Here is a 15,114-nt window from a genome sequence, read left to right on the forward strand (position 1 = left end):
GAGGAAGTTTGACATTGAAGAGTCCTTTCATGAATTTGGAAACCACCGGATGAGCAGAGAGGGGTTTCCCTTCAATAGGCTGATGGAAGCCGCAATTGAATTGAGATGTACTTAAATAGATGTAGACGAGGCCAGAATTGGATAAGTGCAAAAGGTAGTCCAAAACAGAAGTTAAGGAGGAATGCTGAGGCTCCTTATGATGAGAAAAACACCACGTAGAGAATCTAGACCACTTTTGGTGATAGCATTGTCTAGTGGTAGGCTTCCTGGAAGCTTCTAAAACATCTCTTACAGAATGAGAAAACTGAAGAGGAGTTATGTTGAAAGGTACCAAGCTGTCAGGTGTAGAGACTGCAGGTTGGGATGAAGCAGAGATTCTTGACTCTGTGTAAGCAGAAAAGGAAAAACTGGTAGAAGGTATGGCCCCCTGGTGCTGTTGAAGTAGAAGGGAGTACCAAGGTTGTCTTGGCCACCGAGGAGAGATTAGAATAATGGTGGCATGATCGTTTTTCAACTTGACCAAAGTCTTGAGAATGAGAGGAAATGGAGGGAAATGTGTAGAGGAAGAGATTCTTCCATTCCAGAAGAAATGCATCTGCCTCGAGGCGATGAGGAGAGTATATCCTAGAGTAGAACTGAGGCAGTTTGAAGTTGTGGGGAGCCGCAAAGAGGACTGAGGGGTTTCCCACTGTGAAAAAATGTGATGAAGAGGTGAGGAATGGAGTGTCCATTCATGAGGTTGCAGAAGACGACTCAAGTTGTCCGCAAAGCAATTCTTCGCCCCTTGAATGTAGACAGCTTTGAGGAAGGAGTTGTGGCGGATTGCCCAGTCCCAAACCTTCAGAGCTTCTTGACAAAGGGAGTGAGATCCCGGACCTCCCTGTTTGTTGACATAATACATGGCGACTTGGTTGTCCGTCCAGATGAGGACTACCTGGTCATGAAGAAGATGTTGAAAAGCATTGAGAGCCTTGAAAATCGCTCTGAGTTCCAACAAATTTATGTGACATTGACGTTCCATACTGGTCCAGTGGCCTTGAGTACAGAGACCATCGAGATGAGCGCCCCAAGCATAGATCGAAGTGTGTGTCATGAGGACCTTCTGATGAGGGGGCGTTTGAAAAAGCAAGCCTCTGGAAAGATTGGAAGTGAGCATCCACCAACGGAGAGACTTCTTCAAGGAAGGAGTGACTGAAATGTGTCGAGAAGGAGGGTTGCAAACTTGCGTCCTTTGAGATGCCAGGGTCCACTGAGGAATTCTGAGGTGAAGTCTGGCAAAAGGAGTCACGTGTACTGTGGAGGCCATGTGACCCAGAAGTACCATCATGTGTCTTGCTGAGATGGAAGAGCAGGAAGACACTGTATGACAGATTTGAAGAAGAGCTTCCATTCATTGTTGTGGAAGGAATGCTCTGAGTTGGAGAGTGTCCAGAACAGTTTCAATGAATTGTAGATTCTGTGAGGGCTGAAGTTGAGATTTGGGAAAGTTGATTTTGAATCCGAAACTTTGTAGGAACCAGGTAGTCCATTGCGTCGCTACAATAACCCCTTGAGATGTGGAATCTTTGATGAGCCAGTCGTCGAGGTAGGGAAATACCTGAAGACCATGGTTCCGTAGAGCTGCCGCTACCAGGCACTTGGTGAACACTCTGGGAGACGAGGTCAAGCCAAAGGGCATTGATAATGCAGATTCCCCACCCGAAATCTGAGATACTGACGGGAGACTGGATGAATGGGGATACGAGTGTAGGCCTCCTTGAAATCCAGAGAGCATAACCAGTCGTTCTGCTCGAGAAGGGGATAAAGGGATGCCAGGGACAACATTCAAAACTTTTGACTAAAAATTTGTTGAGAGCCCTGAGATCCAGAATGGGCCGCAGATCGCCCGTCTTCTTCGGAACAAGGAAGTAACGGGAGTAAAACCCCTTGTTCTACTGTTCCAAGGGAACTGGTTCAATGGCACAGAGACGAAACAGAGCTTGAGCTTCCTGAAGAAGGGCGGTCTGGGATGGAGTGGAAGGATACTCTCTAGGAGGAAGCTCTGGTGGAACCTGAGTGAAATGAAGAGAGTATCCTTCCCCGATGATGGTAAGCACCCAGAGGTCGGATGTAATTATCGGTTGTAAAAATGATGGAGATAACTTCCTATAGGGGGAAAAGGAGACAAGAGACAGAACGGTGGAGCTTATGCTCTGTTTTAAACAGTCAAAAAGGCTGAGAAGCTATAGGTTCAGCAGAAGGTTGGGTTTCTGTTGCTTTTGAGGTTGCGGTTTTTTCAGAGGAGGGCAAGTATAAGGAGCCGGCTTCGGAGCAAAACGCCTTTGATAGATAAGAGCAGGGCATGCAGGTTTGGCAGGAGCTGGCTTTGGCTTAGGTCTGACTATAGAAGCAAAGGATTTTTCATGGTCAGATAATTTCTTGGTGGCTGCCTCGATGGATTCATTGAAGAGGTTGTTGCCCTCACGAGGAATATTAGCTAAGCGGTCTTGAAGATTAGTGTCCATTGTCGATGGTACGAAGCCAGGCATGACGACGCATAGCTACAGAGCAAGCAGCCGCTCGGGCAGATAATTTGAAGGCATCATAAGATGACTGGAAGAGATGCAGATGTAGTTGAGATAAAGAAGCAATGACTTCCTGAAACTCAAAATGCATTATTTGGGTATCCAAATAATTCAAAAACTTTAGAAGTAGAGAAATAAGGAATTCAAAGTAAGTGATGAATTGAAATTTATAATTGAGGACTTTAGAGGACATAATAGCATTCTGGTAGGTGCGACGTCCGAATTTGTGCATAGTTTTCCCTTCCCTTCCAGGAGGGACGGTGGCGTAAACCTTGGAAGGATGGAAGGACTCGACGAGCAGGGATTGATGAGATAACTGAGAGTTGTGAAACTCTTTGCGATGCACAGTCTTATACCTAGAGTACAATTTTCCTGGAACAGCTGGTATGGAAAAAGGTGTTTCCATGCAACGACCAAAAGTCTGATTCAAAAGCTTATGAAGTGGAAGCGTAAGAGACTCTGCCGGAGGTTGAGGAAGATGTATGACTTCTCGATACTCCTTAGAGTATTTGGAACCAGTATCTAATTGAATATCCAAGTCTACAGCCATCTGACGCAGGAAAGACGAGAAAGATAGCTGATCTGCCAATGCTTTGCCTCGAGAAGGACTCGAAGACGTCAAGGCAGCCTGTGTCAAAGATGAAGCTTCGGCAGGGAAAAAGGTATCAAAGGAACCTGGTGACTTGGATGAGGCAATCGAAACCGGGATATCCTCGAGGTCTGGCATCGGACACCTCGAGCGAGGAGTCGGTGGTCTGGTCAAAGTTGGAGTAGATCGAGGCTTAGAGGAAGATGGTCTGTCGGGACAAGAAGAACTATGCCTGGAAAGATGCCTCAATGAAGGCCTCGAACATCGGTGAGAACTGTGTCTGGAACCAGATCTTGAGGAGACTTCGCCTCGGATATGAGGGCAGCCAACGCCAATGTATGAATAGGACTAGAGGTTGTAGATCAAAGTTCCAGAGGCTTGGTGGAGGAACCTCGATGCACTCCCAAAGAATCTGCTCCTTGTATAGAGTGCGAGGATTCTTGTCGAGGCGCTCGCAAAGAATCTGCTCCTTGCATCACGTGCTTGGATGCCAGACCAGACATTCGCAGAGACTCTGCTCCCTGCAAAGAGTGTGGTAGGTCAGACTGAGGCAAAGGAAGTGGCTTGACCTCGCGGGGGGGTCTGCTGAATGCCCAGGCTGGATAAGAGGAAGCAGTTTGTGTCCCATGTTAGTAAGGAACTGAATAAACTGCTTCTCTAACATGGTCTGGAAAGAAGCCAGCAAGGATGGATCCGCGTCTGATACCAGACCACCTGCTTTGGCTGGAGGTTCCTTCGAGGTAGTATGAGTGTGCTTCGACCTGGGAATCTTAGACACTTTAATCACTACCGGTGGAACCGACTGCTGAGCTATCTGACCTGAGGAAACGGGAAGATACAGCAGACGTCGAAGAAAGAGCCGCTGCAAACGACGAAGGTCTGATGAGGCTCGAGGTGGAAGCAGTAGGTGCAGGAGGAGCCTCGGTAGGAGTAGAGGCCAAGGACGCCTTCGAAGTCGAGGGATCAGTAGAAGACTTCATCTCGAAGAGCTTGCCCACCAAAGACGACGCTTGAAAGCCCGAGGCTGAAGTGTTTGGCAAGGCAGGCATGACCTAGGATGATGTTTCGGCCCAAGGCACTTGAGGCAGCGTCCGTGAGGGTCGCATGCCGACACTTGCTATACCTCTTGAAGCCCATAGTAGGCCGGGACATAGAAGGAAAAATAGCCGCCGCAAGATCGAAGCCCTCGGAAGAAGGCTACGGAGAAGAAAACATTTTTTTTTTTTTTTACCAAAAATAAAAGAAATAAAAGAAGAACAGCGATTCGTGAAGAAAAAAATATAAACCACGTTTCAGAGAAGGCACAAAGGAACGAAGTTAAATGCAGAGAGTCAAAGACGGACTTCTCGGCTCCACAGAAAACTGAGAACTGAGGAGACGCGTCCTGCGCTGGGCAGGAAGGCACTTGCGCATGCGCGATGCAGGTGACTCGAAACTTCGAGTTTTTTCAAGCAAGTCTGCTTGTGAGGTGTCCGCATCCGGGCTCCGTCGATAACATCACCCATATGTGAGAATACCTGCCTGCTTGTCCTGGGATAACAACAGCTCCTACCCATCCCCTCTACTCTCACTGCTGTTGCTGTTCTTCTGCTCCTCTCCCTCCTCACCATGCACACACAAAAAAAAGACAGAGAGAGAGAGAGAGAGAAGACCCCATTAAGAACAGCCTATTTCAAGTAGGATTCCAAAAGCCTACACCCCTAAGCTCAACTGAGTTAGAAAACTAAAACAACAGCTGAGCAGCAGGACACAACTAGGAGGCTTGAGATGGACAATCCATCTGCCTGCTGGAGATAGAGACTATTAGCTTACCAGTGAGCTTAGTGACAGAAACTCAGCTTAGTGTTCTCTATTTCCAGAAGGTGGATGGATGGACATAACCCACTTGTCACTGGAAAATACAGTTTCATTTGCTTTCTTGACAAGCCTTTCTGTGTATGACCAGTAAATTGAAACAATTCATTCATATAATAAAGTGTCATCCCAGAAATAATCTTAAATATCAAACATAATTTAAATAAAACTCTGGCCTCTATAAGAAGTCTATATGAATCAATATAAAAAAGATACCCTATTATATTGGTAAAAGAATACAAAATATAGCAGTATTTTGTATTGCTTGTGACCTTTTCTTTACAGCTTTTGAACAACCTAAATATGTTATATTACAATAGCCCAATTTTGACAATACAAGAGCTTGAACCACTAACAAACTTCTCCTATTGTAAATATTTCTGGATCCTTCATAATATCCAGAAGGAATTTTTCACCAAAGAAGTTTTGTGATTCAAAAGCTTCCTAGCAAATTGTTCTAGTCCAGCGTATTTAACCTTGGTATGACCTTCTCATTTCAAAAGGGAGCACTCTTTATTTCTGATTATTACAGCCAGGGAACCACTTTCAATCTTTTTTAAACAGTTTAATTTCAATAATCCGTATTACAGAGATGGTGCTGGTCAGTCAGTGTGACAACTGAAGAAAAAAATACAAATAAATATGTAAATTGAAATTATAAATATCAACGACAATCTAAATAGACATTTCAGTCATTAAAACTTTTCATATGTTTACAACTAGAGAATAACAAGGGGACAAATGTGTCCCCGTCCCCCGTAGAAATTCAATTTCTCGATCTCCATCCCATTCCTGTAAACTCTGCCTTAACCTAACAAGCCTTGAACAATTACGATTTTAAAGTGTTTGAGGCTTGTGTACATGAGGATGGAGCTTGCAGGAATGGGGCAGGGACAGGAAAAAAACTCGAAGGGATGGGGAAAAATTTGTCCCCGTGTCATTCTCTATTGACAACCTCTGAATTGGTCAATTTAAACTGAACAGTTTTGGGGTGTTTACGTACACAGTGACCAAAAATGTTCATGTGTTAAGTTACATCTTGTTCTCGATATTTTAGATTTTTTAAAATGAACTCTTGCCTGCAATGAGCCATGATTGAAGTTTCTAAAAATATGCATTTGTATAAATGATGAAAGGGGTAATGATAGAAATAAAAATCTTAAAAGTACTTTAGTGCAATATAAATGCAGAGTCCTCACTAGCACACACAATTTCTGCATAAAAGGGCAAATTCTATAAATGCTGTCCCGATTGTAGGAAGCGGTAGGCATCCTACCGCTGTCTAACCAGCCAATCTAGACACACATTTTCTAAAAAAAACAAACAAGCAAAAAATAAAAATAAAAATAAACCCCGAGGCGGGCGCCTACACTGTAGGCATCTGTTGTGGTTAAGGGAGATGCGTTGGGATACTTAAGCTCACCCAAGACTGGGCGTGGTTTCACCCAGAAGTGGCCTTGGGTGAGCTTAAGTGGCCCTAGGCATCTCCCTAGGGCTGGGATAGACATCTCAAATGTAGGCCAGCAAAATGATAGCCTACATTTCAAATACACATGGCGGCTGAGCTGATCGTGGCAAGAAAATCTCTCTGATGCGATCAGCTCAGTAGCTGCGGCAGGGAACATCCCCCCCGCCTCGTGAAGTCCTGCGGCAGGAGGGATGCCCACCCACTCCTTCCTCCCGTCAAACCCCCCCCCCCCCCCACCGAAGCATCCGGGCAGGGATGGCCACTCCCTCCTGCCGCCGAATCCTCACAAAGCATCTAGGCAGGAAGGACGTCCACTCTGTCCTGCCCCTGAACCCCATCCCCTATAGAAGATCGGCAGAAGGGATGCCCACTCCCTCCTACTGCCACTCCTGGAACCCCTGATACCCCACAAACAAGAAACCTCCCTGATTTTAAGTTCTTGTAAACCGTGTCGAGCTCCATACTCATGGAGATGATGTGGTATATAAACTTAAGGTTTAGATTAGATTAGACACCCCAAGGCTGCAGGTCCAACACCCTGCACGCCTAATTCTACCACTCCGTACCTTGTATTTGAAAGTCCAGCTGGAGGGAGGCTCACACCTCTGGCCTGGAGGTCTATCACTCCAAAATGGCGGGCCTTCCCTTTTCCAGTGCATTCTGGGATGCACCAGGGAGGGGCCTAAGGCTCTGATTGGCTCAGATGCCTAAAGCCCCTCCCCCAGCAGAGGCTTTAGGCACCTGGACCAGCCGAAGTCTTAGGGCTCCTTCCCGGTGCATCCTGGGATGCAATGGGAGTGGTCTAAGACTCCTGCTCAGATGCTTCCTGAAGGGTTCGGGGGCAGGAAGGAATGGGCATTCCCCCTGCTGGAAGACTTCATGGGGGAGGGGGGTGTTTACATGCCACAGCCGCTCAGCTGATCGCTGCAGGAGGATTCCCTTGCTGCAATCAGCATCCTGGGATAGGGATTTGAACTCATATTTGTTCACTAGATTTTTAAGTAACTGGAGCATCTCATCTTAAACTACATACTGTGGTACAGAAGTAAGTTTTTATGTTATGTTATCCCTAGGCGATTCTCTAACTGTGAAGCCTGTGACATGGGCGCTGGTTAGAGAATCAGAGCGATTAGGATAGACGCAATTCTGGATAAGACGCCGGTGTGCAATTATTAGCTGCTTCTTAGGTGGCTGCTGAGACTGGCGTCTTATACAGAATCTGCCCTAAAACATTTTATTGCGTTTCAGATACAGTATCATTCACTCACTGTGAAATTATAGCAAGTACATAATTATACCCTCTAAGAATGACGGTATCCTTTCATTAAGCATTTACAGCAACAGCAAAATCTTGACTATATTTGAATATTAAAGAGCAAATTACTTTTTTTTAATCAGTTGCCCATGATTAAGAAATGTATATTAAGAAACAGATTCAAATCTAGCTCAAAACAGCTAACAATGAATTTTCCATTACTAATGGGATATAGTTCCCTTTCTATTATTTGTGTGTTTTAGTTTTCTGTGTAAGCATGTTTGCTCCTTTTCCTAATTAAAGAACAGTTATCATCTGGATAAATACACCAGGGAAGCAATTAAAAGTTCCAGCTATTATTCCCTTCCTCTTTCAGTCTAATTATGGATTGATTTTTTTTCAAAAAGGGAAGAATTTATTAGCAGCCAGGGAAAATGTATATTCAGACATGCTAATCTGAGAATCCCAAAAGAAAACAACAAAGACAATATGTTAGACACAGTGATTACACAATAATCCCTTGAAAGGTACACTATCATTTGCTTGGCACCTCTACAAGACACAAGAGCTCCTTAATTAAAAATCAAGGAAAGAACTAAAACTTGTTTAATAGACTCGACGTTAAGAACATTATGTCAAAATATTTATTCGGTCCCGATTGAATCCTGATGTATCCTCAATACTAACAAAATTGGAAATCTGAGCTCATTTCTGGAGGATAAAGAATTTCCAAGTTTGAACAGAATAACAGTCATCCCTTAGCGAGTTCTTAGGTGCTACGTCACAGTACAGTCCGTTCTCATTTGCGTATTTATAATGTGTGATTTCGCCTATCCGCAGTTACATCAATTGTAACCAATATTCCCCATTTGTGCCGCTATGATCGTGTATTTGTGGAATGGCGCTTAAAACCCTCTAGCTTTTTTGCTCACTTTCACCTTGCTTTTTTTTAATCCTCTTAAAATTTTTTTGTATTGTAAACTGTCTAGGTACAAGTTGATAGAGGGTATATCAAGTATAGAAGAAACTTGGAATAAACCTCCAGATATGGTCCACAAGCATCCATAGAGTGATTTACACTTACTTCAAGTGCTGTCCCATGCAGGAACCTAACCCTATTGTCCCATGCAGGAACCTAACTCTATTTTCCCAACAGGATCAGGAGATTAGGTTCTTACCTCGATAATCTTCTTTCCAGTAGAAAAGCACATGAGTCCTGAACCTGTGCAGCTTCACCTGCAAAGAATGCAGAAGGCATCATATATATTTTCAACTCCTCCTCCCTGCATCACCAAACACTGCCCTCTCTCCTCAGTTTATACCAAAACAGAAATAACCCCTGAAAGAGGTGAAATAACAAAGAGGAGTACAGGGGAAATCCTTGATCGCATACTTTTGATCTGCTCTACAAGAAAACACAACTCATTAACAAATGCAACATAGCATCAATAAGGTGGACCGAACACAATCACCTATTGTTAAAATCGTCTGTAGTTTCTGAAGATTGGAAGGTGGTCAATTTTACGCCAATTTTAAAAAGGGTTCAATGGGAGATCCAGGAAATTACAGACTGGGAAAGCCTAGTGCCAGGCAAAACAGTGGAAACAATTATAAAAAATAAAATTGTGTAACACACAGACAAACATGATTTAATTGGACAGAGTCAGCATGGGTTCAGCCGAGGGAGGTCTTGCCTTACCAATTTGCTTGACTTCTTTGAAGGTGTGAATAAACATGTGGATAAAGGCGAGCTGGTTAGGCTCCTGAGAAAATTAGAGTCATGGGATAGGAGGCAATGTTCAATTGTGGTTTAAGAATTGGTTATCGGAGAGAAAACAAAAGGTAGGGTTAAATGGTAATTTTTATCAATGGAGCAGGGTAAATAGTTGTGTGCCGCAGAGATCTGTAATGGGTCTGGTGCTATTTAACTTATTTATAAACTAGTCTTATATCCCGTTACATTAACGGGTGCTAGAATATATGTGTGTGTCTGTTTTTATTTCTTTCTCTTCTCTCTCCTTAGCCGCTTTCTGTATTTCTGTCTTCTTCTTTGCTGTCTTTCTTTTTTCCTTGGCTGTCCACCACCACCCCTTGTCTGCTTCCCCTGTCCAGTCTCCCTTCCTTTTACCTCCCCTGTGTCCCATCACCACCCTTCACTGCTATCCTTATCCAGCAGCAGCCCTTTTCCCTTTGTTATTACCATCCCCCCCTGTCCAGCAGCACCTCTTTCCTTCTCCCCCTGTCCAGCAGTAGGCCTCACTTCCTTTTTCTTCACCCCCCTTGTCCATCAGCACCTCTTTCCTGTTCCCCCTGTCCAGCAGTAGGCGTCCCTTCCTTTTTCTTCGCCCCCTCCTCCTTCTTATACCTATGATACACTTACCTTGCTCTGCCCCGTGATCAGAGGTTCCCTCCACCGACAGCCGCCTCAAAGCCCACCCAGTTGGACCCATTGTGGAAAGGTTCCCTGTGCCGCATCCTGCACTCCTCCTGACGCAGACTTCCTTTTTCTGGCCTAACTGCCACTGCCGAAGAAAAATTTAAAGGTAGGACGGGGTGGGACGCTGGACCGGGGTGGTGGATTGAGAGCCAGAAAGCCTCTCTCGATCCCCATCTGCATGCAAGGGAGCCTGAGCCGACAAGACCGCGAGAGAGGAGCCTGCACGGAGTGCTGAGTTAATAAGAGAGGGCACAGCCGGAAATATGGAAAAACGGCACTACCATTTGAAGTTTATTTTTAAGTTTAAAGTTGCCACGGCGGCTCCTCTCCACGATCAGCTGCCTGCATCCGCAGCCTTCCCTAATGCAGGGTGCGGTTCATGAGAGGAGCAACCGCAGCGACTTTAAACTTTTAAAAATAAACTTCAAATGGTAGTGCCGTTTCTCATTGATGGAGGTCTGCGCGAGCTAGGGAGGCGGTGTGGGGGGCCCGTTTATTTTTAATATTGAAGGTGGCGCGAGCTGGAGCAAGTCGTCTATCTGCAGACCATCCTGGGCCGGCGTCTGCCCTCCGCCGACAGCCAGTAAGTGCGCATGCATACTCTTGCTCGCACAGCGCAACAGATCAGGGAAGCACGGGGTATGAGTGCGCATGCGCGCTTAGCGTTTTATTATATTAGATGATCTGGAAATTGAAACTATGAATGAGGATGATTACATTTGCAGATGACACTAAAATTGTTCCAAAGTTGCTAAAACGCATGCGGACTGTTGGAAAAACTGCAGGAAGACCTGTTGTCCATATGGACAAGTATAACCTATTGAAGAAGGTGGTCCTGGAATATTTTAAGAGCATTCCCTATTGCTTGCAGCTCTAGCCATTTGGACTGAGAATGAGGCTGAGACTTGTATTTTTTGTTGTTTTGCATGGGTTGAAGAAGATGGCTGAAGAAGGTTGAAGAAGATGGCTGATTATAATGATGTTTTTGTGTTGTAATAGTATGAATGTCTAGATTGAACAGAGTATCTCTTAGATGAAGACTGAGCAGCTTGAAGCTTAAACAAAGTTGACATGGTGTCTGTGTGTTAATCTGCCTCTTCTTCAATCTCATCTCCAAACAGATCACCGTTTCAAGGAACATCTGCAAGGCACTCCTGGACTGAAGTTTCCAGATCATAGACTCTGAGCCAATTCCCATTGCTAATGTTCTAATCTAGAGGAAACACTGAATGCATAAAATATGACTCTAGCTAGGAACTTTCTGGTAGTGAATAAGTTCTTGGATAACTGTTGGAACTCTAAGTTTGTCCTGAGGGAGGAATTTCTCACACTCTGAAAGTCTGTTCAAGCAAGGATTTTAAATAAACGGAAGAATAGCACTGTAGTCCATAATTCCATTTATGAGTATGGGTGATTGAAAAATGCATTTACCAGAAGAGTCCAGTGTTCTGACTTCCCTTCCTGGAGAAGCAGAAGCATAAGACCTTTACTTGCATGAGCATTTTAGAGCAGATTCCACAACGAGAGAGTGATGTCGATTATTTTCTCAAACCCTGAACACTGCTGTATTCTGTATATTGTGTTAATTTTCTTATGAGCTACCTAGTCTGATAGAGGGGTCACCAAGTTCTTAAATAGTGTATCTTTCATGTCCCTATGTATGGCTCCCTTGATACAGTCATTTGATGGTGATTCATAGTAAAGAATGACATGTGGGAAAAAATTTGTCCCCATCCCCGCCATTACTGTCCCCGCCCCATCCCCACAACCACTATCCCCGCAGCATCCATACAAGCCGCAGTACTGCAATATTTAGCTTATTCCTTCCTTATAAATCAAAGTTCTGGCTGCTGAACTAGAAAAAGAGATGTTCAGCTGGAAGGGCTTTATTTATAAATATTTATCAACACAACTAATATACTACTTTATCCTAAAGCAAAAAAAAAAAAAAAAAGAAATCAAATTTTTTTTTCTACCTTTGTTGTCTGGTTTCTGCTTTTCTCATTCAATTCCTTCCATCCACTGTCTGTCTTCTCTCTGCGTCTTCCATTTGCTCTGTTACTGTGCCTCTCCCTTTACCCCCCCCCCCCCCATTGGTCTGGCACCCATCTTCTTCCCTCCGCTCCCCCCATAGTCTGGCATCTCTGTCTTCTTCCCTTCCAACGTCTTCACCCCACGCTCTGTTCCCCATTTCCCTCCAGCGTCTTCTCCCCACTCTCTGTTCCCCATTTCCCTCCAGCGTCTTCTCCCCACTCTCTGTTCCCCATTTCCCTCCAGCGTCTTCTCCCCACTCTCTGTTCCCCATTTCCCTTCAGCGTCTTCTCCCCACTCTCTATTCCCCATTTCCCTTCAGCGTCTTCTCCCCACTCTCTATTCCCCATTTCCCTTCAGCATCTTCTCCCCATTCTCTGTTCCCCATTTCCCTTTAGTGTCTTCTCCCCACTCTGTCTTCCACATTTCCCCATCAGCATCTGTTCCATTCCTTTCCACCTCCACCCTTCCCTCTCGCCACCCCCTTCAGCGTCTGTTCTTTCTACTGCCCTTCAACACCCCTTGCGCGGTCCAACCATTTCCTTCCCTCTTACCTTCGTGGCACATCCTGTCCCCACAAACCATCTGATCCCATCTGCACAAACCATCTCGCTTCTGTGTTTCTATTTTCCCCATTTCTAATATCTCCCCTATTTATCTGGCATTGCCCCATGTCCATATACCATTTCCATGTATGTCCCCTTTATGTCTTTGTCCCTATGCTCCCATGCAACCGGAAACAGGAAGTTGCATCAGAGAAGATTCAACAACTCAAGCCGTTCGGAGAAGAAGAATTAAAGTCAGCACCTAAGGTGAGGTGGAGGGAGGGAGATGGCAAGACGCGGGATGTGGCAATCGGGTGGGGATGCTGGACCGCGCGATCTGTGATTACTTCACTGCGGAGACAAGACCATTCACCACTCCATGGGACGGTGAATGGCCTTTTCCCCGTTCCCACAGTGACCACTATTTTTTTCTCTTCCTGTTTCAGCAGGTTACCCGTGGCTAGGCACAGGTAACAACCACCGTGTCATTCTTTAATTCATAGTCAAGCTCCAAAAGCTCTGAACAAGGTTCTTCCTCTGTCTTATTTTAATGGGAAGAGCTTGACCAATTTGCTTTATAAAACCAGTAAAGGATATGCTCTCTGGTGCAGACTTACATCTTTGAGGTAGAAGAGAAGGATCAAAGGTATGCTATAGGATTCTTCTACTGAAAATTTTTTTGGCAGAACTTCAGAGTAGTTTGAGATATCTGAGTCAGACTCCACAAAATACTCTCCTAGGTTAATCTGGGAGTGTATGTTGGTGCGTGACCTCATCCTCAAGGAATCCTTGGGCTGAGGTAGGCATGAATGCCTTTAAAACCTGTGTGGACTGTTGGGGGGGGAGGGGGACTTTCCTTAGCTGTTCATGTGCAGAAGCATTAATTGAATGGTGAGCAATCAAATGTGCTCCTAGGAGGGGATGAAGAACATTCTTTTGGAAGCTGTGAATTGGATAACAAGGGAGCCGAAGAAGAAATACTGGGCTCCTCCATGATGGTAACCCTGGAGTCTATTTGGAAAGCTTTAAAGGATTTAACTTCTACAGTTAAAAACTCATCTTCAGAGGTAACCGCTTTACTTTTAAAGTGGACACTAACTAAAACAATGGAAGAAGTGAAAAAAGAGTCCTCTAGCCAGATACAAAAAGTGACCTCTGAAATTCAGGTTCTCCAAGATTTTAGAGCAACGGTGATAAAGGGTCATTCTCAGATTTATAGGAGGAAAGAATAGATGGAGAATTAGAATAGAAGGCTATATCTTAGAGTTTTGAATTTTCCCATGCAGAATATATATCTATATATACAGTGGTATCTCGATTTATGAGTGCACCAGTTTGCGAGTGTTTTGCAAGACGAGCAAAACATTCGCAAAATCAGCCCCCCCCCCCCCCGCGATCCAGCACCCTCCCCCCTGTGATCCGGCACCCCCCCCCCCCCCGCCATGACCTGAAGTCCCCCAGACCCACCCGAACCCGCTTCTTACTTTCATCAGGCCTTGGCACCGGCATGTCTCGGAGATCTCGGAGAGAGCGTGAACTTGCAGGCCTTGAGCATGCGCAGATGCTCAAGGCCCAGCACAGAAGAGGAGGCCGATCTTCGGGCACCGGCACCAACGCACAGGACATGCAAGTGCCGGTGCCAAGGCCAGATGAAAGTAAGAAGCGGGTTCGGGTGGGTCTGGGGGACTTCAGGTTGCGGCGGGCCTTCGGGGAGAGCAATGCCGGTTCTCGTGGGGGGGGAATAGAGCAGCGCCACTGGCCTCAGGGGGTGGGAAGGTATCAAAGCGAGTTTCCATTATTTCCTATGGGGAAACTTGCTTTGATATAAGAGTATTTTGGTTTACGAGCATGCTTCTGGAACGAATTATGCTCCTAAACCAAGGTACCACTGTATATCTATCTATCTATATATAAATAATATATATAATATATATATACACATACACACTGTATATAGAATTTTACCATGCAGCAGAATATACAGAATTTCAAGAAATTACTCAAAAGGCACTTGTTTTGTCAGATGAAATACAGGGTCTGAGATTGTTTAAATGAGGAAGAGTGGAGACTGTTGATTGGTTACTGATGTACTCTATTGTCTAGACCAGGGGTCTCCAAAGTCCCTCCTCGAGGGCTGAATACAGTCAGGTTTTCGGGATTTCCCCAATGAATATGCATTGAAAGCAGTACATGCACATAGATCTCATGCATATTCATTGGGGAAATCCCGAAAACCTGACTGGATTCGGCCCTTGAGGAGGGACTTTGGAGACCCCTGGTCTAGACTGATTTATTGTTTGTAGAAATGTCTGTCATTGTATGTAAGTGTGTAACCCGCCCTGGATAAAGGCAGGAATAAATAAAACAAACA

The 15,114-nt window shown here is 44.9% G+C and overlaps 1 protein-coding gene across 29 annotated transcripts in view; it reads right to left on the reverse strand.

The window, feature by feature from the left end:
* The window catches only part of SDHAF3 (succinate dehydrogenase complex assembly factor 3), a 60,580-nt gene that overhangs the window by 20,765 nt on the left and 24,701 nt on the right, over positions 1–15,114 (reverse strand). For 21 of the 29 annotated variants that reach the window (XM_033931075.1, XM_033931044.1, XM_033931064.1 and 18 more), the window contains one exon: positions 8,909–8,966. The exons of 7 other annotated variants lie outside the window; for them this stretch is intronic. In XM_033931075.1, the coding sequence (XP_033786966.1) occupies positions 8,909–8,966 (58 nt within the window). Of the gene's footprint in view, positions 1–5,539; positions 5,626–8,908; positions 8,967–15,114 lie in introns of those variants that run through there. One more of the 29 variants, XM_033931073.1, reaches the window with a different exon arrangement.

Source organism: Geotrypetes seraphini, chromosome 2, assembly GCF_902459505.1.
Source record: "Geotrypetes seraphini chromosome 2, aGeoSer1.1, whole genome shotgun sequence".
NCBI lineage: Eukaryota > Metazoa > Chordata > Amphibia > Gymnophiona > Dermophiidae > Geotrypetes > Geotrypetes seraphini.